This window comes from Neomonachus schauinslandi, chromosome 13 (genome assembly GCF_002201575.2).
Source record: "Neomonachus schauinslandi chromosome 13, ASM220157v2, whole genome shotgun sequence".
Taxonomy (NCBI): domain Eukaryota; kingdom Metazoa; phylum Chordata; class Mammalia; order Carnivora; family Phocidae; genus Neomonachus; species Neomonachus schauinslandi.
Window position 1 is genome coordinate 31,104,121 of NC_058415.1, and position 25,352 is coordinate 31,129,472.

General features: G+C 41.4%; 1 protein-coding gene across 1 annotated transcript; it reads left to right on the forward strand.

Moving 5' to 3' along the window:
* Positions 1–1,287: 1,287 nt before the first annotated feature.
* On the forward strand, positions 1,288–24,787 carry MLANA (melan-A). Its single transcript, XM_021682403.1, has 4 exons — positions 1,288–1,385; positions 5,545–5,641; positions 23,066–23,179; positions 24,683–24,787. Exons 1-4 carry the CDS (start codon positions 1,309–1,311, stop codon positions 24,749–24,751), a joined length of 357 nt encoding a protein of 118 aa, XP_021538078.1. The 5' UTR covers positions 1,288–1,308; the 3' UTR covers positions 24,752–24,787.
* Positions 24,788–25,352: the final 565 nt, after the last annotated feature.

The following is a 25,352-nucleotide window of genomic DNA, read 5'->3' on the forward strand; positions in this document are numbered from 1 at the left end:
CTCACCCCTACATTATTCACCTGAGATGATCAGTGAGTTCAACTATAATTTCTTTTTTACAACTGGGAAGGAAAAGTTACACACAAAATGCCCCAATGGAAAGGGTTCATGTGGCAAATTCCCCACTCTGTTCTCCCACTTCTCTCCTACTATTTTAAACAGGCTCATTAATATAACTCTATTATCAGACCTTTGAAATTCATGAGAACCAGAGGGAAGAAAAATACACAATGGCAAGGAGAGAAGAGAAACAAATCATTGTTGGTTTCCAACCAGCACACTTTAATCATGACCTCTGCAGTTCATGAACTTTTTGTCTATTTGTTTGTATTATGGTTTAAAATTTTGTATTATAATATGTATGTTCTGTGCATATGTGTGTATGTATATATATACATACATACATATTTAAGCCCTATTCATGAGACTTGAATGAGGGAGAAACAAAAATTCATTTCAGTGGGAGGGAAAACAAATCATTAGACAAAGTCAGGTTATGGGAGTCCTCATCTTGTTTTGAGTAGGGTGAATGAACATGGAGAAGCCCAGGCTTTTCCTTTGTTGGAAGGTAGACTTGGAGGATGCTGTGCTCAGCCACATACTCATATGTTATCTAACTGTCTATATGGCCAAAGATTGATATCAAATTAATATCTTTGGTGAGAAATAACTCCTTTTATTTACAAGTCTTGTGCCAGGGAAAGTAAGGAATGAATAAAAATGCATTTTATGGGGGTACCTGGGTAGCTCAGTTTGTTAAGCATCTGATTCTTGATTTCAGCTCAGGTCATGATCTCAGGGTGGTGAGATCAAACCCCACATTAGGCTCCACGCTGGGCATGGAGCCTGCTTAAAATTCTCACTCTCCCTCTCTCTCTGCTCCTCTCCCCCACCTCTCTAAAAATAATAATAATAATAGTAATAATAAAATGTCATATTTAAAAAATGTATTTTGTTTCTCTATGTTTGTGGTATAGAGTCAAATTGAAAGCAAATGAAGAGCACCCCACCCCAATAATAACTCAATTTCAAAGTTTTTTGCTTTTGTTTGTAGTTTCTTCTTTGAAATTAATTTTCAGTTGGTGGAAGCAGTTAGAAACCTGAGCAATTTCCACTTGATATCAATGAAAAAAGCAAGTACAAATCCTTTCACAGAGAGAAGCCAGAGGGTCCCAGCTATCATTAATGTTCACCTGGAGAGAATGTCTTTGTGGCTATTTATGAAATGCTGAGTGAGGATGTTCTGAATGTGTTAAATGATGCCTGTGTGCCCCTGCTATTAGGTGTCCTGTGGCCTGTCCCCACAAGATGCCAAGAGAAGAGGCTCACTTCATCCTTGGTTACCCCAAGAAGGGGCACAACCACTCCTACATCACAGCTGAAGAGTAAGTTCAAAACTGAACCCAGTGGGGTTTTCAGTTCACCGTTTGATGACAGATCCTGATGATTTCCACAGGCACATGTTTGTCAGTAAATCTCTCTAGTGTTCATTTCTCCAGAGAGTAAAATCCCTGGTAATGTGGTGAGGGGACCCCATGGCCCTACAAGGGGCTCAGGCTTCTGAAGCCATACAGGCAAGGAGATAGGAATGATAACAAGTTGGATTTTGGCTTTTTTTTTTTTTTTTTGTCTGTATTCTCAGTTATTAGGCATTTGCTGTAGGTTCCCCAGCTAGAAAACATCTGTCTGGAGCAAAGTGACTCTTTACTTAAGCCTTGTTCTGTCTACTCCACTCAGGCTCCTGGAGATGGTTTGCAGACAGAACAAAGGTGAGTTGCCAAAGAGCTAGTGAGAATGTAGGGCAGGTATGTGCAACTCCACCTGCAGACTGACCCCAGGGTGAGGATGTTGGTCATAACTTCTGCATCATAATTTTATCCTAAGGAAAGGTGTTTAATAGTATGAATTAATTTTAAATAAGTAGTTATATGAGTCAGCATTTTAAAGTGCTAAGCAATGTATAGTCAGTCTGAGATGCCATCCTTATCTTTGAAAAAATCTTACAGTATAGTGCAGAATTAGGCTCAAGAATAATTTTAGCAAATGTAAGTGTTGTAGTACAGCTGCATGTACTAGAGTACCCAAGAGTGTGGTGCTCTAAATCTGGTTCCACCCTCTGAGTGGAGACTCCAATGGAACAAATGAGGTACCAGGTTTTTATTGGACCATGTCTTAAGTGGTCTAGTCAGAACTTCCTGCAAACTTGCTCTCCCTTGGGAAGGAACTATTGAAAAATCTTTACTAGAGTGAACTAACAGGGGCAAGCAAGATGTAGAACCCATTAAAGGCACTGAGGAAGAATTTAGGCGGGGAGCATTTCCTCAGAAGACCCTACTGAGATTTTCTAACATCTCTGCATGGTCAGCTGGGAATGGGGATTGGGAGATCTTCTGAAAAAATGTCCCAGGAGCAAAAATATACTCTTTGGGGTATGTTTAGTGTACACATGATGTTAGGTAGGATGTTGTTTCAGCTTCTTTATGATGATTCAACAAACTGTATCTCTGTGAAACCTCAGTAAGAAGAGGTTGAGAAGTTCTCTCAGTCAAGAGGGCATAAGTCACTCATGGAGCTTGTAAAATGCAGTTTCCCAGGCCTTGCTTCCGGAGAGGCTGATTTGGTAGGTCTGGGGGTAGGGCTCAGAGTCTGCACTTTAACATGCATCTCAGGTGACTCTACTGCAGGAGGCATTTGGTGACACTCTGGAGAGTCCTGCCCAGCTGGGTAGTGAGTTCTTTTGGTGTGTCTGGCTATATCCTGATATTTTCCACTCTGTCAGTCATTGGGTACGTGTGTGAATGCAATGTGACTGTGCATAAAAAACTGGAACAGAGCTCTGTCTGTGTCAGGATGTCCAAGGGGATGAACAGAATTGGTGGGTGGAATTGAAGCACAAGCATTCTAGGAATTGAATCAGCTGCCCTCAGTCACAAGAGCCCACTGAATGCTCCTTGTGACAGCTTCATTTCAGGAAAGGATGATATAGCAGGAAAGGCACCGGTTGAGTATCTTAGGCTAGTCACCGTGAATGCTGGTTCTGCCACTTACCAGTTGTACAGCCTTGGGCATTTTACCAGCTTAAAATCATGGGGATACCAGCTGTGACATGAACATCATATCAACCTCAGAGGATTATTGTGAGGATGAAATAAAAGCCTATATGTGGGGTGACTGGCACAATGCTTGGCACAAATCAGTGCTCAGTGAATTACAGAGTAGCTGCTAAGGTGGTGGTGATGTTGATGAGTCTTGGTAGGTCTCAGCTTCATGATCCACAAAGTGGGTGGACTGAGCAGCATAATTAGGTCAGAGTTTTTATCCAGCACTGTCTTCCATCCTGTTTAGAGATGGACAGGATAGACTTGATGCCTGAGCTGCCTTGAGAAGGAGGTGGTCAGGTAGGTGGTATAAGGCAAAGATCTCTCCAGGAGAAACCTCAGCTATATCTTGATTCACCTTCAGCTGCTCAATCTCCTATAAATCATCCAGCTCTGCAGAGCCCTTTTTTAGCAAGTCACAGCACTCTCCACTTTGATCAAGCTGTGATGTGGAAAATCAGGCAGATGTTAGCTAATTTATAGTGTTATACAGGGAAAGCATAGCTTCGGCCCTATTTCCAGGGCCTTGTGGTAACTAATCATTCCCATGGGCCACTGGACACACGGCTCAAAAGGCTGGCTTAGATGTCCAGATTGCATCCTGCTGCTGAGGAGCAGAGCAGTCTCAGTGACACTACAGCTTTGCTCTAGGTTCAGCTCAGACAGTTCTCCCCAAGGCTGAGCCCCAGTGCTATATCTTTTAATAATTCATGCCTGGCCAATTGGGAGGTGCTTACTGAATATCTGCAGTCTCTGACTCCAAATGTCAGGTGGCATCTCTGACTTGGCAGCCAAGCAGGCTGGAGAGATCAGGCCTCTTATCTCAGCATCCTCAGGGCTCTATCCCCAGCTCCATTCTGAAATATCTTTTCCAGATCACTCAGGTGATAACAGAGTAAGCAGAAAGGACTGACTCATCTGGTTTGGTCCTTAGTGATCCTGAACTGGACTCCTGGAGCAAGCAGAGGCCTGAGAGGAGAGAAGCTTGCCTAGTTGAATGTAAATATGAGACACATGTCCCAACAGCTAGGCTGGGCTCTGGAATCCCCATGCAATAGTTATAGTCTTGGAGACCTCTAAATCCCACAAGCCCTATTTCCACCCCTTCAGTTGGAATGTGCCAGCTCTAAGCCCTCGGTGGCTGCTTTACATGCTCTCTCTTTCTCTTCATTACCTTTTCTCCATCCCCCCCAAAAAACCTGCTCTGTGGAAAGTTGTGGATCCCCTCATTTTCACTAGAATGTCAATGACCCACAAGAGGTGAAAGTAACAGAGAATTAAGCTGTTAGGACAAAGAAGGATGCATCTTTAAAGATGGCATTTCAGATCTTCAGTTCCAACTGCAAATGGAAAAAAATAATGATGTTGGGGCTAGCATCATGCCCAAAATCCACACATTTATAAATAGTTATTTTAGAGAGGACATTAAATGGCTCATTCATTTTGCAGTTTGTTCATTTTTTATTAATATGTTTGGCCACCCATCCAACTGTCCATCCATCCATCCATCCATCCATCCATCTTCAAGAAATATTTTTTGAAACACCCAGTGTGCCTGACCTTTTCATTAAGGACATTAAGGACATTAATGGCATTAATGGCATTAAGGACACAAATTAAAAACCAAACCCAGAACCAAAAATCTCATTTGGGAGCTCCTTTCCTAAAAGAGACAGGTAAGCACACTGCTGATTACCACGGAGAGAAGCCAGAATGGGTTGCCATCATCCTGGGAGGGGTTATGCTGAGTCTTTGAACATGATATATTAGTCATGGGCAAGGAGTGAGGGGGCGAGTTTCAGACAAAGAGGACACAAACACAAATGAGACTAACTCAAGTTCAAATCCTGGCTCCATCTTGTGCTACCTCTGTATGCCCATCAGGAAGACACTTAACATCTGAATCTATTTCCTCATCTGTGAAATGGGGATGATAAGTGGTGCCTACTTTACAGGGTTGTTGTGAGAATTAAATAATCTAATACATGTGGAATATTCATCACGGCACCCAGCTTAGAGTAGATCTTAAGTCAAAGTTAATTATTAATCCTTTTTGTGGAATGATAGTTGGGGAAAATATTTTAAACTAGCCCTGATGAAAAGAAAAGATAACTCAGTCTCTGTAAATACATTGTTCACATACAGGTCAGTTGCTACTGCACCTCTTGTGCCTGGAACTTGGGTGCTTAGGCCATGCCAGTTAGCACTACTTTTGTGGGCACACACCTGTGAGGCTCCTAAAGAAGCTCCTGTCCCTGGATATAGGTGCTGGAGGCCTGGTGTGTGGTCAGTGTGGTGCAGGGTGGGGTGGGAAACTACTTGGGGAATGGGATGTGTGGCTTTGGGCTGGCAAAGTCCCGGTGAAGATTGAAGATTGATGCATGTTTCTTCACAATCTAGAACAAGGTTTCTGTACCCAGATGAATTTGTCTATTTCTTGGGCCAGGGCTGCAGGGATTGGCATCCTGATGGTGATCCTGGGAATTTTGCTGCTCATTGGCTGTTGGTATTGTAGAAGACGAAGTGGATACAGAAGCTTGAGGGTCAGTAAAATTTCCACTGTTGGGATCACTCCAGATCCAGGACCCCCTTGCCCTTCTTCCTCTGAATTTCTAGGGAGTGGGATAACATTCTCATGATCACCTTTAGCTCTCATTTCTGGTTCCGATGAGTCTTTCTGTACTTCATACTTCTTGCAGCTCTTCCTTTACTTCTGCCTTGGCATGAACCTCAACCAGAAACTTGGCCCGTCTCTTTGGTTCCACTCACAGCAAACTTGAGTGCTTCATTATGTGTGTAGCTGAGCTCTGATAATTGTGGGGTACAGGGGCAGGGGTCCTGATCCTCTTTGCACAGCAAACAGCAGCATGTGAGATGCTCCAGGTCTTACCAATCCTCCTGGGAATTCCCAATGGTTCTGTTCCTCCATTTAGTGGCCTGCTTATCTCACCTTTCTGCCTTACCGCTTTCCTCCCAGGTTCCCTGGGAGTTCCAAGTTCTAACTCTGTTATACCAAGCAACTTAGCATACCTAGGGCCCACCCAGCCATCACTACAATGAGGAAACCGTCCACCCCTCAGCAGCACAAAGGACCACTGGGTTTTTAAGAGGGTCCATTCTCTTTTGATGGCCAATATGGTATTGACGGAATTTTTTCTTCTTCTTTTTTATACTTACTTATTATTTATTTATTTATTTATTTTTATTTATATTCTAGTTAGTTGACATACAATGCAATATTGGCTTTAGGAGTAGAATTCAGTGATTCATCATTACATACAACATCCAGTGCTCATAAAAAGTGCCCTCCTTAATGCCCATTACCCATCTAGCCCAGTCCCCACACGCCTTTCTCCATCAACCCTCAGTTTGTTCTCTGTCATTAAGAGTCTCTTATGGTATGTTTCCCTCTCTCCTTTTTTTTTTTTTTCTTAATTATATTATGTTAGTCACCACACAATACATCATTAGTTTTTGATGTAGTGATCCACGATCCATTGTTTTCGTATAACACCCAGTGCTCCATGCAGTATGTGCCCTCCTTAATACCCATCACCAGGCTAACCAATCCCCCCCCCAAAACCCTGTTTGTTTCTCAGAGTCCATAGTCTCTCATGGTTCATCTCTCCCTCCGATTCCGCCCCCCTTCATTTTCCCCTTCCTTCTCCTAATGTCCTTCATGCTATTCCTTATGTTCCACAAATAAGTTAAACCATATGATAATTGACTTTCTCTACTTGACTTATTTCGCTTAGCATAATCTCCTCCAGTCCCATCCATTGTGATGTAAAAGTTGGGAATTCATCCTTTCTGATGGCTGAGTAATATTCCATTGTATATACGGACCACAACTACTTTATCCATTCATCTGTTGAAGGGCATCTCGGCTCTTTCCACAGTTTGGCTATTGCAGACATTGCTGCTATGAACATTGGGGTGCATATGGCCCTTCTTTTCACTACATCTGTGTCTTTGGGGTAAATACCCAGGAGTGCAATTGCTGGGTCATAGGGTAGCTCTATTTTTAAAATTTGAGGAACCTCCACACTGTTTCCAAAGTGGCTGTACCAACTTGCATTCCCACCAACAGTGTAAGAGGGTTCCCCTTGCTCCACAACCTGTCCAACATTTGTTGTTTCTTTCCCTGTCCATTTTTGCCATTCTAACTGGTGTAAGGTGGTATCTCAATGTGGTTTTGATTTGAATTTCTCTAATGGCTAATGATGATGAATATTTTTTCCTGTGTCTGTTAGCCATTTGTATTTCTTCTTCAGAAGTGTCTTTTCATATCTTCTGCCCATTTTTTTGACTTGATTATTTGTTTTTTGGGTGTTGAGTTTGAGAAGTTCTTTATAGATCTTGGATACCAGCCCTTTATCTGTAGTGTCATTTGCAAATATCTTCTCCCATTCTATGGGTTGCCTCTTTGTTTTGTTGACTGTTTCCTTTGCTGTGCAGAAGCTTTTTATCTTGATGAAGTCCCAAAAGTTCATTTTTGCTTTTGTTTCACTAGCTTTTGGAGATGTATCTTGAAAGAAAGTGCTGTGGGCGATGTCAAAGAGGTTACTGCCTATGTTCTCCTCTAGGATTTTGAGGGATTCCTGTCTCACATTGAGGTCTTTCATCCACGTTGAGTTTATCTTTGTGAATGGTGTTAGAGAGTGGTCGAGTTTCATTCTTCTGCATGTGCCTGTCCAATTTTCCCAGCACTATTTATTGAAAAGACTGTCTTTTTTCCATTGCATATTTTTTCCTGCTTTGTCAAAGATTATTTGACCATAGAGCTGAGGGTCCCTATCTGGGCTCTGTATTCTGTTCCATTGGTCTATATATCTGTTTTTGTGCCAGTACCATGCTGTCTTGGTGATCACAGCTTTGGAATATAGCTTGAAATCGGGCAACGTGATGCCCACAGCTTTGTTTTTTCTTTTTCAACATTTGCTTGGCGATTCGGGGTCTTTTATGATTCCATACAAATTTTAGGATTGTTTGTTCCAGCACTTTGAAAAATGTCATTGGAATTTGGATTGGGATAGCACTGAAGGTATAGATTGCTCTGGGTAGCATAGACATTTTAACAATGTTTATTCTTCTGATCCATGAGCATGGAATATTTTTCCATCTTTTTGTGTCTTCTTCAATTTCTTACATGAGTGTTCTGTAGTTCCTAGAGTATAGATGCTTTACCTCTTTGGTTAGGTTTATTCTGAGATATCTTATGGTTTTTGGTGCTATTGTAAATGTAATCGTTTCTCTAATTTCTCTTTCTACAGTTGCGTTGTTAGTGTATAAGAAAGGAACTGATTTTGGGGCGCCTGAGTGGCTCAGTTGGTTAAGCGACTGCCTTCGGCTCAGGTCATGATCCTGGAGTCCCGGGATCGAGTCCCGCATCGGGCTCCCTGTTCGGCGGGGAGTCTGCTTCTCCCTCTGACCCTCCCCCCTCTCATACTCTCTCTATCTCATTCTCTCTCTCAAATAAATAAATAAAATCTTTAAAAAAAAAAAAGAAAGGAACTGATTTCTGTGCATTGATTTTGTATCCTGCCACATTACTGAATTGCTGTATGAGTTCTAGTAATTTGGGGGTGGAGTCTTTTGGTTTTCTGCATAAAGTATCATGTCATCTGCAAAAAGAGAGAGTTTGACTTCTTCTTTGCCAATTTGAATACCATTTATTTCTTTTTGTTGTCTGATTGCTGTTGCTAGGACTTCTAGTACTATGCTGAACAAAAGTGGTGAGAGTGGGCATCCTTGTCGTGTTCCTGATCTTAAGGGAAAGGCTCTCAGCTTTTCCCCATTGAGGATGATATTCGCTGTGGGTTTCTCATAGATGGTTTTTATGAACTTGAGGAATGTTCCCTCTATCCCTATACTCCGAAGAGTTTTAATCAGGAAAGGATGTTGCATTTTGTCGAATGCTTTTTCTGCTTCAATTGAGAAGACCATATGATTCTTCTCCCTCCTCTTATAAATATGTTCTATCACATTGATTGAATGAAGAATGATATAGTGTCCTTCTGTGTCTCTAACTACAGACTTTAGTTAGAATCTAATTTGTCTGATATAAGAATTGCTACCCCAGCTTTCTTTTGAGGTCCACTGGCATGGAAGATGGACCTCACTTTCAGTCTGGATGTATCTTTAGGTTCAAAATGAGTCTCCTGTAGGCAGCATATGGATGGGTCCTGTCTTTTTATCCAATCTGCAATCCTATGCCATTTTATGGGAGCATTTAGGCCATTGACGTTGAGAGTGATTATTGAAAGATATGAATTTATTGTCATCATGTTGCCTGTGAAGACGTTGTTTTTATAGATTGTCCCTGTAAATTTCTGTTGTATATCACTCTTGGGGTCTTTATCCTTTTTTAGAACGCCCCTTAATATTTCTTGCAGGGCCGGCTTAGTGGTCACATATTCTTTCATTTTCTGCCAGTTTTGGGAGCTCTGCATCTCTCCATCCATTCTAAATGCAGCCTTGCTGGATAAAGTATTCTTGGCTACACGTTTTTCTCATTTAGTACCCTGAATATGTCTTGCCAGCCCTTTCTGGCTTTCTAGGTCTCTGTGGATAGGTCTGACGTTATTCTGATGTTCCTCCCTCTGTACATAAGGAATCTCTTCCCCCTAACTGCCCTTAAGATGGTTTCCTTGGTTCTAAGATTTGTGAGTTTTACTATTACATTCCAGCGGGTTGGCTGTTTTCCTTGATCTTGGGAAGGGTTCTCTCTGCCTCTAGGATACGAATGTTTGTTTAATTCCCCAGATTTGGGAATCTCTCAGCTACAATTTGCTCAAATACATCTTCTAGTCGTCTCTCTCCACTCCCTCCGGGATTCCAATTATTCTGACATTGGAACGCTTCATGGTGTCACTTATTTCTCTGATTCTATTTTCATGGACCCTGAGTTGTTTTTCCCTGGCCTCCTCTTTTCCCTTTTTATCTATTATATTGTCTTCCAGGTCGCTTATTCCTTCTTCTGCCTCCCTTACCCTAGCTGTTAGATTATCTAGATTGGATTGGATCTCATTGACAGCATTTTTAAGTTCTGCCAATTCACCTTTCATTTCTGCCCTTAGAGACTCTATGTTGCCATTAATCGATTTCTCCATTCTAGCTATTGTCTTCACATTTGCTGGCCTGAATTCCATCTCCGACATCTTGGTTATATCTGCATCCATTTGTAAATCTGCAGCATAAGCCATAATCTCTGAGTCTTTTCTATTTTGGGGGTTCCTCCTCCTAGTCATTCTGTTGATGGGTGTTTGAGGGAATGTACATAGTCCAAATTATTGATCAGAACCCAAGCAAGATGCTCCTGTTTTCTTGGGACCTTAGGTTTGCTGGCCTCTTGTTTTCCCAGCCTGTCTTCTGGGGGAGGGGCCTGCCCTACTGTTACTCAGGCAATCCTGTTTGGGCAGAGTTGCCCTGCCCCCCCCCGTGGTGGGGGATGGGCTCAGTGGGAATAAGTTTTTTGGGGCTTTTGTTCTCTGGTGGCTTTCCCTGGTGGCTTTCTCTGTCTCTTCCGAGAGTCAGAGCAGAAGAGACTGTTTCCAACCCTCTGCCTCAGAGCAGAGAGATCGCAATCTGTTCTTCAGTGCGCTTCCAGGCCACACTGTCTCCATTTCTGTCTGTGCTGCTATAAACTGCAGCATCCTGGGTTGTGCGCCCCTCCGCAGTGCTCCCAGTCCTGCCTCCAGGTTGGAGCACGTCTCTGACCTTTGTGATTCTAAAACCGCCAGCTGCTCCCAGTTTGCACACGCGACCCCGTTGCTCTGGCTTTCCGCCCGGAGGCTGCCCTAAAGTCCTTTCCCCACCACTACCAGTCTGCAAGTCTGTGCCCCATCCCCAGCGAATGAAGCTGTCACTCACTGGTGGTGTAGGATCCCCATGGCCAGGCACCCTCCCGCTGCTGTTTATCCTCCCATATCTGCCCGCAGAATCATGGCTCCCCGCTTCATACCTCAAAACTAACTGCCTGCAATGTTCTGTTTGTAGAGATCCAGATCTTTTTACATCTCAGGCTGATGTCGTAGGTGCTCAGAGTGGTCTGGTAGATATCCAGCTCAATTCCGGGGACCAGTTGAAATAGGGCCCCCTACTCCTCTGCCATCTTTTCTTTCTCTCCCCAATTTTTTCTTCTTTACCCAAATGAGCAGGAAGCTAACAAATTACACAGTCCAGTCTTAGGGCATAGGGTCTTCCACAAATGGGAAACATCAATTGAGTCTCTAAACTATAAGAACTACAGGTTTCACTTCAAAGCCAGGTAGGACTTTAGCTCTTAAGCATCCAAAGGTATTCTCTATAGTGAGCATGGAATGAAAGGAGAGTTGCAATTTTTCTCTCTGCCTTTTCCCCTCCTTTTTCTTTTTCCCTCCCTCTTTCTTTCCCTCTCTCTCTCCCTCCACCCTTCCCTCCCTCTCTCCTTTTTTTATTACACATCTGAAACTTCTGAGTTTATACATAATGGAAAAAATTATCTTAGCAAAAGATGTTGGAAAGTCCCCTTCCTCACTCAGCAAACAATTTAGACAAAAGTTTCTGTGATCGAGGGGAGGGTTGGTGTGGGTGGGGATTTGGAGCTTGGCAGTCTGAAGACAGGAGGAAGAAGGTGACAGCTATAGCTTTGACTTCTTCTCCTTGCCAGGAAGCTTGGACAGTCCCGTGTGTCCCTTTCCTAATACCCATTTTGCCAATGTCCCAAATACAAATCATGACAGACAAAGCAAGTTTGGGGGCTGACACAGCCACTGAGCAGTAGCCCTCCAATATGTTGACATTTAGTGGAAAGGAGAAGTTGCTGAGTCTGAATAAGATTCCAAATCAGGTACCATAGGAAAGCCTTGGGCTAGGAGTTTAGTGATGGACCTTGTGCTCATATGATACTTCACTGTAGCTGTCCCACAGATAGGGAGGGACTTTGCTCTCTGCCACAGAATTCCATTTGTACCTCTAGCACGGATTTAACATTGCCTTGTAATTGGTTATTTACTTTTTGCCTCTTCCACCCTTTTTCTTTCCCCCATTTATGAACTGGGACAGAGTATTTCTTGCTCATCTTGGTACCTCCAGTGCCTGGCACATAGCAGCCACCCAAATCCTGGCATCAGGATTTGGTCTCATTGTCTGTCATTGACTTACTTGGTGACCTTAGATTTTAACTTCTCTGAGCCTCATTTGCTCTATTCTACACCTAGGCACATGCGATGTATGTGATGTATATGATGTATATCAGTCTTTATTTATGTCTTTATTTAATATATATTTTCTTCTGTATTTTTAATTCTGTTTGTATACAAAAACATAATGATTTAGTCTTTTAAGGAGTAAAAGCTCTACAAATTCAGTATGTTGGACCCATTTCCTAACTGTCCACAACTACTAGCTTGATGGTACTAAACTAAAATATAATGATTTTTTTCCCTTTCTGCTTCAGTACTCTAATCTTAAATTTAATTAAACCATAACAGAGAGTCTTTAATGTCATAAGCTCAGACACTGTGAACATTTTGCTAAGTAAGGTTCAAGTTCAACCTACCACGTCTCCATTCCTCTAGGTCTACATCGGTGCTTTGCAGAGTTTTGGGAATTATTATGAAATGGAGCTATGTTTAATTTTTAAATTTTTTATTGTTATGTTAATCACCATACATTACATCATTAGTCTTTGATGCAGTGTTCCATGACTGATTGCTTGTGCATAACACCCAGTGCTCCATGCAGAACATGCCCTCTTTAATACCCATCACCAGGCTAACCCATCCTCCCACGCCCCTCCCCCCTAGACTCTCAGTTTGTTTTTCAGAGTCCATGGTCTCTCATCATTCGTCTCCCCCTCCGATTTCCCCCACTTCATTCTTCCCCTCCTGCTATCTTCTTCTTTTGTTTTTTTCATTAACATGTATTGCATTATTTGTTTCAGAGGTACAGATCTGAGATTCAACAGTCTTGCACAATTCACAGCCCTCACCATAGCACATACCGTCCCCAACGTCTATCACCCAGCCACCCCATGCCTCCCACCACCCCCACTCCAGCAACTCTCAGTTTGTTTCCTGAGATTAAGAATTCCTCATATCAGTGAGATCATATGATACATGTCTTTCTCTGATTGACTTATTTCACTCAGCATAACACCCTCCAGTTCCATCCACGTCATTGCAAATGGCAAGATTTCATTCCTTTTGATGGCTGCATAATATTCCACTGTATATATACATCTTCTTTATCCATTCATCTGTCAATGGATATCTTGGCTCTTTCCACAGTTTGGCTATTGTGGACATTGCTGCTATAAACATCAGGGTGCACGTACACCTTCGGATCCCTACATTTGTATCTTTGGGGTAAATACCCAGTAGTGCAATTGCTGGGTCATACAGTAGCTCTATTTTCAACTTTTTGAGGAACTTCCACACTGTTTTCCAGAGTGGCTGCACCAACTTGCATTCCCACCAACAGTGTAGGAGGGTTCCCCTTTCTCCGCATCCCCGCCAACATCTGTCATTTCCTGACTTGTTAATTTTAGCCATTGTGACTGGTGTGAGGTGGTATCTCATTGAGGTTTTGATTTGGATTTCCCTGATGCCGAGTGATGTTGAGCACTTTTTCATGTGTCTGTTGGCCATTTGGATGTCTTTTTGGAAAAATGTCTGTTCATGTTCTCTGCCCATTTCTTGATTGGATCATTTGTTCTTTGGGTGTTGAGTTTAAGAAGTTCTTTATAGATTTTGGATACTAGCCCTTTATCTGATATGTCATTTGCAAATATCTTCTCCCATTCTGTCGGTTGCCTTTTGGTTTTGTTGGCTGTTTCTTTTGCTATGCAAAAGCTTTTTATCTTGATGAAGTCCCAATAGTTCATTTCTGCCCTTGCTTCCCTTGCCTTTGGCAATGTTTCTAGGAAGAACTTGCTGTGACTGAGGTCAAAGAGGTAGCTGCCTGTGTTCTCCTTTAGGATTTTAATGGACTCCTGTCTCACATTGAGGTCTTTCAACCATTTGGAGTCTATTTTTGTGTGTGGTGTAAGGAAATGGTCCAGTTTCATTCTTGTGCATGTGGCTGTCCAATTTTCCCAACACCATTTGTTGAAGAGACTTTTTTCCATTGGACATTCTTTCCTGCTTTGTCAAAGATGAGTTGACCATAGAGTTGAGGGTCCATTTCTGGGTTCTCTCTTCTGTTCCATTGAACAATGTGTCTGTTTTTGTGCCAGAACCATACTGTCTTGATGCTGACAGCTTTGTAATAGAGCTGGAAGTCTGGAATTGTGATGCCACCAGCTTTGCTTTTCTTTTTCAACATTCCTCTGGCTCTTCGGGGTCTTTTCTGGTTCCATACAAATTTTAGGATTATTTGTTCCATTTCTTTGAAAAAAGTGGATGGTATTTTGATGGGGATTGCATTGAATGTGTAGGTTGCATTAGGTAGCATTGACATCTTCACAATATTTGTTCTTCCAATCCATGAGCATGGAACGTTTTTCCATCTTTGTGTCTTCCTCTATTTCTTTCATGAGTATTTTATAGTTTTCTGAGTACAGATCCTTTGCCTCTTTGGTTAGATTTATTCCTAGGTATCTTATGTTTTTGAGTGCAATTGTAAATGGGACCGTCTCCTTAATTTCTCTTTCTTCTGTCTTGTTGTTGGTGTATAGGAATGCCACTGACTTCTGTGTGTTGATTTTATATCCTGCCACTTGACTGAATTCCTGTATGAGTTCTAGCAGTTTTGGGGTGGAGTCTTTTGGGTTTTCCACATAAAGTATCATATCATCTACAAAGAGTGAGAGTTGGACTTCTTCTTTGCTGATTCAGAAGCCTTTTATTTCTTTTTGTTGTCTGATTGTTGTGGCTAGGACTTCTAATACTATGTTGAATAGCAGTGGTGAGAGTGGACATCCCTGCCGCATTCCTGACCTTAGGGGGAAAGCTCTCAGTTTTTCCCCATTGAGAATGATATTCACTGTAGATTTTTCATAGATGGCTTTTATGATATTGAGGTAGGTACCCTCTATCCCTATACTCTGAAGAGTTTTGATCAAGAAAGGATGCTGGACTTTGTCAAATGATTTTTCTGCATCTATTGAGAGGATCATATGGTTCTTGTTTTTTCTTTTGTTAATGTATTGTATCACCTTGATTGATTTGGGCATGTTGAACCAACCTTGCAGCCCAGGGCTAAATCCCACTTGGTTGTGGTGAATAATCCTTTTAATGTACTGTTGGATCCTATTGGCTAGTATTTTGGTGAGAATTTTTGCATCCATGTTCATCAAGGATATTGGTCTGTAATTCTCCTTTTTGATGGGGTCTTTGTCTGGTTTTGGGTTCAAGGTAATGGTGGCCTTGTAAAACGAGTTTGGAAGTTTTCCTTCCATTTCTATTTTTTGGAAAAGTTTTAGAGAAATAGGTATTCATTCTTCTTTAAATGTTTGGTAGAATTCCCCTGGGAAGCCATCTGGCCCTGGGCTTTTGTTTGTTGGGAGATTTTTGATGACTGCTTCAATTTCCCTAGTGGTTATAGGTCTTTTCAGATTTTCTATTTCTTCCTGGTTCAGGTTGGTAGTTGATACATCTCTAGGAATGCATCCATTTCTTCCAGGTTATCTAATTTGCTGGCATAGAGTTGCTCATAATATGTTCTTACAATTGTTTGTATTTCTTTGGTGTTGGTTGTGATCTCTCCTCTTTCATTCATGATTTTGTTGATTTGGGTCATTTCTCTTTTCTTTTTGAGAGGTCTGGCCAGGGGTTTATCAATCTTGTTAATTCTTTCAAAGTACCAGCTCCTAGTTTCATTGATCTGTTCTACTGTTCTTTTGGTTTCTATTTCATTGATTTCTGCTCTGATCTTTATTATTTCTCTTCTCCTGCTGGGTTTAGGCTTTATTTGCTGTTGTTTCTCTAGCTCCTTTAGGTGTAGGGTTAGGTTGTGTATCTGAGACTTTTCTTGTTTCTTGAGAAAGGCTTGTATTGCTATATACTTTCCTCTTAGGACTGCCTTTGCTGTATCCCAAGGATTTTGAACAGTTGTGTTTTCATTTTCATTGGTTTCCATGATTTTTTCCATGATTTTTTCCATGATTCTTTATTTTCCTGGTTGACCCATTCATTCTTTAGTAGGATGCTCTTTTTTTTTTTTAAAGATTTTATTTATTTATTTGACAGAGAGACACAGTGATAGAGAGAACACAAGCAGGGGTGGAGAGAGAGGGAGAAGCAGGCTTCCCACAGAGCAGGGAGCCCAATGCGGGGCTCAATCCCAGGACCCTGGGATCATGACCTAAGCCAAAGGCAGACGCTTAACGACTGAGCCACCCAGGCGTCCCTCTTTAGTAGAATGCTCTGTAGCCTCCATGTATTTGAGTTCTTTCTGACTTTCCTCTTGTGATTGAGTTCTAGTTTCAAAGCACTGTGGCCTGAAAATGTGCAGAGAAAGATCCCAATCTTTTGCTACCAGTTGAGACCTGATTTGTGACCTAGGATGTGATCGATTCTGGAGAATGTTCCATGGGCACTAGAGAAGAATGTGTATTCCATTGCTTTGGGATGGAATGTTCTGAATATGTCTGTGAAGTCCATTTGGTCCAGTGTGTCATTTAAAGTCTTTATTTCCTTGTTGATCTTTTGCTTAGATGATCTGTCCATTTCAGTGAGGGGGGTGTTAAAGTCCCCCACTATTATTGTATTGTTGTCAATGTGTTTCTTTGCCTTTGTTATTAATTGCCTAAATAATTGGCTGCTCCCATGTTAGGGGCATAGATATCTACAATTGTGAGATCTTCTTGTTGGATAGACCCTTTAAGTAGGATATAATGTCCTTCGTTGTCTCTTATTACAGTCTTTGGTTTAAAATCTAATTTGTCTGATATAAGGATTGCCACCCCAGCTTTCTTTTGGTGTCTTTTAGCATGGCAGGTGGTTTTCCACCCCCTGACTTTCAATCTGGGGGTGTCTTTGGGTCTGAAATGAGTCTCTTGCAGACAGCATATCTATGGGTTTTGTTTTTTTATCCAATCTGATAGCCTGTGTCTTTTGATTGGGGCATTTAGCCCATTTATATTCAGGGTAACTACTGAAAGAGAGGAATTTAGTACCATTGTATTGCCTGTAAGGTGACTGTTACCGTATATTGTCTGTGTTCCTTTCTGGTCTGTGTTGCTTTTAGGCTCTCTGTTTGCTTAGAGGACCCCTTTCAAGATTTCTTGTAGGGCTGGTTTCGTGTTTGCAAATTCCTTTAGTTTTTGTTTGTCCTGGAAGCTTTTTATCTCTCCTATTTTCAATGACAGCCTAGCTGGATATAGTATTCTTGGCTGCATATTTTTTTCGTTTAGTGCTCTGAAGATATCATGCCAGTCCTTTCTGGCCTGCCAGGTCTCTGTGGATAAATCTTTTGCCAAGCTAATGTTTCTACCATTGTAGGTTACGGATCTCTTGTCCTGAGCTGCTTTCAGGTTTTCTCTTTGTCTCTGAGACTCATAAGTTTTACTATTAGATGTTGGGGTGTTGACTTATTTTTATTGATTTTGAGAGGGGTTCTCTGTGCTTCCTGGATTTTGATGCCTATTTCCTTCCCCAAATTCGGGAAGTTCTCTGCTATAATTTGCTCCAATATACCTTCTGCCTCTGTCTCTCTTTCTTCTTCTTCTGGAATCCCAATTATTCCAATGTTGTTTCCTCTTATGGTATCGCTTATCTCTCAAATTCTGCCCTCGTGATCCAGTAGTTGTTTATCTCTCTTTTTCTCAGCTTCTTTATTTTCCATCATTTGGTCTTCTATATCACTGATTCTCTCTTCTGCCTCATTTATCCTAGCAGTTAGCACCCCCATTTTTGATTGTACCTCATTAATAGCCTTTTTTATTTCGACTTGGTTAGATTTTAGTTCTTTTATTTCTCCAGAAAGGGTTTCTCTAATAACTTCCATGCTTTTTGCAAGCCCAGCTAGTATCTTTAAAATCATGATTCTGAACTCTAGATCCGACATTGTACTAATGTCCGTACTGAATAGGTCCCTGGCAGTCAGTACTACCTCTTGTTCTTTTTGTTGAGGTAATTTTTTCGTCTTGTCATTTTGTCCAGAGGAGAATAGATGAATGAGAGAACAAAATGCTAACAGGGAAACAACGTCCCCAGAAAATATACTCTAAACAAATCAGAAAAGACCTGAAGTCAGGGTAAAAGAAAGGGAAAGAAAAAGAAAGAAAAAAAAAAAGAAAAAGAAAAGGATAAAAACAAACAAAAACAGAACAAAACCAAAAAAACCAAAATATGATCAAATATGATCAGGCTGGTGCATAGATCAGTGCCACACACTAGATTTGGGGTGTATTTTGGTCTGTTAGAAGAATGTGCCTCCCAAAATTTTAAAGAAAGAAAAACTTATATATGTACAAAAATGTGTTGATTCAATGACAGGATGGAATATGACTCTAAAGATGAAAATTATAAAAAATTTTATAAAAGGAATCAACAAGATAAAAAGTTGTTTGAAAAAAGAAAGAAGAGGATTTTAAGAAAAAGAAAAAAGAAAAAAAGGGAGAGAATGTAATCAGACAGGAGACTAGAACAAAGCCACACACTAGAGATTTAGGGTATATTTTGATCTATTAGAAGAAAGTTTCTCAAAATTTTAAAGAGAGAACTACTTATATATATATATATGTCAAAAATAAGGGTATCTACTATGAAGGGATAGAATATGACTCTAGAAACGAAAAATAAAAATGTTTTTAAAAGGGGTTGATAAGATGCTGGTTGAAAAAGGGAAAAAGAAAAATTAAAAAAAAAAAGTTAAATAAAAAAAATTCCCTGTGAAAGACTAAAGAATCATGGTAAAAGAGCCATGGATTCCATGTGCATTATTCCCCTAGCGCTGGAGTTCTGCAGTTCTCATTGATCCATAAACTTGGTCTTGGCTGGCTGTTCTTGCTGATCTTCTGGGGAGGGGCCTGTTGCCACGGTTCCCAAATGTCTTTGCCGGAGGTGGAATTGCCCCGTCCTTGCTGGCCGGACTAAGTAATCTGCTCGGGTTTGCTCTTGGGAGCTTTTCTTCCCTGCAAGCTTTCCGTCCAGCTTTGGCGGACTAGAGTGAAAATGGCAGCCTCCCAATCTCTGCCGTGGAGGAGCGGAGAACTCAGGGCCCCGCTCCTCAGTGAGCCCCCAGAGAAAAGCAGTCAGTCACTCCCGTCTCCCCACTCTCCGCTGCACTCCGTGCTCTCCCGGCCTGTGACTGAGCATTTCTATCTCTGGCACACGACCCCGTGCAGAGTCTTCAAACCCAGCAGATCCCTGCGGTGCTCTCCCGCGTGCTCCTCCTGGAGGAGGAAGGGGAGTCTCCCTGGATCTGCCGCTTGTTGGGTCCCTGCTGGAGGAGCAGTGGCCCGACTGTGCCACGGATCACGGTTTATGGCAACCCCGAGCTGAGAGCCCGCTCCTCTGCTCCCTCTCTGCAGCTGGCTTCCCCGCTTTGATACCTGGGACCTCTGCCACACTCAGGCACCCCCCAGTCTTTCTGTGACCCTGAGGGCCCCAAGACCACACTGTCCCACGAGGGTTCCCCCCCCCCCCCGCTTACCCCCTGGAGCGTCATCCCTCAGCGGTGCCGACTTCCAAAAGTTCCGATTTTGTGCTCCGTGGCTCTATCACTTGCCAGAAGTGGCCGACAGAGGCCTCTCCCCTGCCATCTATCCTCCCGAATATCACCTTGGATTCACTTCTCCACACCACCTACCTTCCAGAAAGTGGTCGCTTTTCTGTTCAGAGTTGCTGCTATTCTTTTCTTTGATCTCCTGTTGAGTTCGTAGATGTTCAGAATGGTTTGATCCCTATCCAGCTGAATTCCTGGGACCAGACAAAATCCGGGTCTCCTACTCCTCCACCATCTTGCTCCACCCCCTCGAGATGGAGCTGTGTTTAAATTCTCTGGTTCCCATAGCGTCTAAAAATGCTGTCATTTATTTTTAAATTAATATTAAAATTTTGTTTTGAGACTTTCACGTGTCCTGAAAAGCTGGGTTGAGAATCAGTGGTCTAAGAAATTTATGCAAAATTATGTACAATAGTGCACTAAGTACTGCATTTAATTGCTTAATTGCCTCCCTGCCTCTCTTTGGAGATTTTTTTTTCATTTTATTTTGTTTTGTTTTATTTATTTATGTATTTATGTATTTATTTATTTATTAGGCTCCACACCCAATGAGGAGGATTCTTTTGATTTCAAAACTGAAGGACATAGGGGTGCCTGGGTGGCTCAGCTGGTTCAGTGTCTGACTTTTGACCTCAGCTCAGTTCTTGATCTCAGGGTCAGGAGTTCAAGCCCTACATTGGGCTCTACACTGGGTATGGAGCTTACTTAAAAAAATAATACTAGTAAGCCAAAGGATATGTGACAATAAATGCAAGCTTCAGATACCTGAGTTAGTCCACCTTTAGCAACCTGTTTTAAGCTTTGAAAAATTTACTCACCCACTTTCATTGGCCATTGAATGGTAGCAAAGTTGGTTGGAATTAAGATTTCTTAAAATGTTTCCACTGACACAATTCTCTTTAGCCCTGAAAAACATCTTTTGAATGGAAAGACTGCTTTTTTTTTTTTTAAGATTTTATTTATTTGCGAGAGAGAGAATGAGAGAGTATGAGAGAGAGGAGGGTCAGAGGGAGAGGCGCCCATGGAAAGACTGCTTTTTGAGGCAACTTGTTTCAGCAGGAAATGATTTGTAAGGGGATTAAAGTTATTTTTGTGTTTACCAACTTTATCCTTTCACTTAGAAGTTTAGGACATAATGCTTTTTGATTCTTGGAGAAGAATTTTGAATTCCCTGTTGACAGCTCAGTTTATACTCATTTCTCATATGTTGTTTCTCAATGCATGGTCAGGAGCCCCTGTACTCAAATCTCCTGGAGCTCTTGCTAAAATGCAGATTCTGGGACCCTCTCTCAAGGTGAGACCCAGGAAGCTGCCTTTTAAAATGCATGCTGAAGTTTGAATGCAAATGCAGAGAACTGGCAGTGAGCTGGGGGAGTAGATCATGCTCCTATCCTATGGCAGGTGAGAAATTTATAAATAAGAAAACGAGGGGCGCCTGGGTGGCTCAGTTGGTTAAGCGACTGCCTTTGGCTCAGGTCATGGTCCCGGAGTCCTGGGATCGAGTCCCACATCGGGCTCCCGGCTCAGCGGGGAGCCTGCTTCTCCCTCTGACCCTCTCCCCTCTCATGCTGTTTCTCTCTCTCTCTCAAATAAATAAATAAATAAAATCTTTAAAAAAAAAAAAAAGAAAACGAGTAGAAGTGATAATTGAGGTAAAGGGAGAAAATGCATTAAATACCTTACCTGCAGCATATTGCTGGGAGTTGAGGAGAGATGCAGAAACTTCCTGCATCCTTACATCAAGATTAGGGCCCTTGTGCATATATTCTTCCAGGGGGGTAGCATCAATAATAATTTCAGACTAGAGTTAAGGAAAACCACTTCTTTACAGTCTGCAGACTGTCGTTATCAGGCCCAATCCATGTCTGGCTTCACCTCATTGATGTTCCAAACACTTCTCCCTGAGAAACCTACCTTGATGCCCTCTTCCAACCTAGTAGACCCCAATGATCAGTCACAATCTGCAGAAAAGGCTGAAGAGCTGCTCAGCATCTGCACAGCCTCCTTTTCTATGGCCCCTACTTGGCCCCTCTGGCCCCTATGCATTATCTGCCCAGTCCTTCTAAGGATCCGAGTATAGCTGGGTCACCCAGGTGCAGGCGGTGCTTTGTGTGCAGAGCAGTGGTTCTCCATGCGGCCCTGGATCAGCAGTTTTGACAGTATCACCTGGGAACTTGTTAGAAATGCAAATTAGGGGCCTCACCCTAGATCTATTGTGTCAGAAATTCTGGATGTGGGCCCAGCAATCTGTGTTTAACAAGCCCTCAGGTGATACTGATGCATGCTAAAGTTTGAGAACCACCACTGTGGAGAATTTAACAATAATAATAAAAGAACCTAAAGGTTAGTCTTTTTATTATCACAATGTGCCAGCAATTTTAAACTATGTCAGTGATGAAATACTCCATCTCACCATGGTGGACAACTCCTGAAGTCCCCACTAGGGTATGTGTCTCTGTCCTGTACAATCTGTTGTCATTCTATTCTAGGGATGGAGAATATCACCCCTAAACCTATGTAAAGCACCAAACTAAGCTTTCACCCACCCCTCCCCACAATAACTCAGGGTGCATAACTTAGCCTTGGATTGACTTATCATGTTGCAACTTGACTTGGAAGCTCAGGCTACAACCACAACATTTCTACCACAACATATGCATTCGTAGTGTTTAAATATTTTGCTGTCATTATGGAAAAGGCAGAAATAGGCAGTGTGTCCCTGCTGCCGTTTCTCTTATGCTTGCCCTAAGATACCTCACTAATTTGATCACCTCCACTTGCAATCATTCTCTGAGGTTCTGGGGCACCTTTGTAGCTCAGTCAGTTACGCATCTGCCTTTGGCTCAGGTCATGATCTCAGGGTCCTGGGGTCAGGCCCTGCATCAGGCTCCCTGCTCAGCAAGGAGTCTGCTTCTCCCTCTCCTTCTGCCCGTAACCCCCTTCATGCACTCTCTCTCAAAGAGATAACAAAAACTTTTAAAAAGATCATTCTCTGAGGTTCATTGTTCAGATTAATTCTTTTTCTCCTTCCCTTCAGAAATATTCAATGACTAACTAATGGGTGTCAGGCACTGTACTAAGTGCTTTATCTTTAGTTTTAATTCCTACAACTCTTGAAAGGTAGGTGGTATTATCTTCATTATTACAGATAGGATTCAGAGAGGTAAAGTGACTAGCCTGAGGACACATTGCAGGTAAATGACAGAACCAAGATTAAAACCTATTCTTAAAAATAACTTCAGCTTTCTTCTCTTTTCTTACTGAACTGAATTCTTTTTTTCTTACCCACTGACCTTCATGCATTCACATTTCAGGACAAAAATATTCATACTGGCACTCAAAGTACCTTAACAGGAAGATGTCCATTTGAGAGGTTTGGTCACCAGGACAGCAAATTCCCGTTTCAAGAGAATAACTGTGAACCTGTGGTAGGTTGAGATCCTGCATTTCAGTGTTTATTATATGGCTGCTTTTAACTCAAAGGAATAAAATTATTCCAATTTAAAGAGCAAGAGCAATGTGAAAATACTTGATGCTACTAAACTGTACATTTAAAAATGGTTAAAATGGTAAATTTTGTTATGTATATTTTATCATAATAAAAAATAAACAATAACAAAGATTAAAAAACAGGGACACACAGAGATTTTCTTTTTCTTTTTTTTTTATTTATTTAACAGAGAGAGAGAGAGAGAGCACAAGTAGGCAGAGCGGCAGACAGAGGGAGAGGGAGAAGCAGGCTCTCTGCCGAGCAGGGAGCCCGATGCGGGGCTCGATCCCAGTACCCTGGGATCATGACCTGAGCCAAAGGCAGCCGCTTAACCGACTGAGTCACCCAGGCGCCCCCGCACAGAGATTTTCTTAAATTGTGTCCTCTCATACCCAGATTTTCCAGGATCAATGATGAAATCCCTACATGTAAGATCCAAAGGAAGAACTTGATTCTGGATACAATACTTTTTGTCTTATGTCTTTAGTATGTTTGCCTTTTTCTGAATGTAGATATATATAAGGGAGGGGAAAAAAGCATCTGTGATTAATTGTATAAGCTGTTCAGTCCAACAGGGTAGCTGCTGGCCACATGTGGCTATTGAGTAATTTGAATTAAAATGTTCTAATACATACCAGATTTCAAAGATTCGGTACGAGGAAAAGAATATAAATAATTCATTAATGATTTTTATATCAATTACATGTTGAAATGATAATATTTTGATATGTGGGATTAAATAAACTATATTATGAAGATTAATTTTACCCGTTTCTTTTTATTTTTGTAATGCACCTACTAGAAACTTTAAAACCACATATGTGTTATACTCTATTTCTACTGGCCGGCATTGGTACAGATGCAGTATATCATAATGGTTTAAAGAACAGACTCTGGAGCCAAATTACTGAGAAGTTTATGACCTTGGACAAGTAACTTGACTTCCCTGTAACTCAGTTTTCCAACATACAACATGAAAACAATGAAAATACTCCTAGAATTGTTGTGAGCATTAAATGAAGGCCTAACACATTTGTGCTGTATTGACAATAGCACTGGTCTTTAGACACAACTACAAGGATCTATCTATGTGGTATCAATGTAATGTATATTAGTGACTTTAAACAGCGTTCAAGAATTCACCAGTTAGGGCTTGGGACTTCTACTGACAAGGATAATGAAGGTATAAATAAGTTTTTGAGATTTGGGGAAGGCTGTTAGCTCTATTTTTCTCTACTCCTCCCCACCCTCAATGTTTCAACATACAACACTTGTGAAATTTAACAATGATTATCTTGTTGGGTGGGAATTAAATGTGGGCACTTACAAGTTTCAGTCCAGAGAAGTAGTATAAATATGATGCTGACCGCTAACTTTACCCCTCTCCCAGAAACCTATGCACTGTTGCCAAGCCCATACTCTCCCTTTCTCATTCTCACAGGTTCCCAGTGCTCCACCTGCCTATGAGAAACTCTCTGTAGAACAGTCACCACCACCTTATTCACCGTGAGAATGCTGAGAGATGATGAAATGATTTCCTTTACACTTTTGCTGGAATTTAATATGGACATCTAATGTTCTGCTTCAGAATACTGTAGAAACAGTGTACATCACCTGGCAATACTAATTGAGGGAATGATGAGAAATCTTAAAATGGAAAAAACTTTGTCAATAAACATTGTAATGCCTGATACTATTTGTGCTAGTAGTAATTCTAATAAATTTATGGTGTTATTTTCTGAGACAGAGTTCAAGTGTGTGTTCTGGGACCATTCAATTTCTTTTTAGTTGAAATTTGGCTAATACCTAACAAACTACTATTCTGATTTTTGAAGAAGCAACCTTTTGACCAACATGAACTCTTAACAGAATTGTTGCAGATGAGTCTGTGCCATGAAGTGCTCACAAAGGATACCTTTATAGGTTTAAGACAAAGAGCTGATTGACTTACCAAATTATAGTCAGATTCATCTTGATTAAGAAAGTGTCAGTAATGTCTGTGTTCTAAAATTTCATGATGCTAAAATAACACATTGCAGAGATCCTATATCTTGAGTAATACATATAATACAGTTTTAATTACATTTCACTTCAAGACTCAATGCTATCAC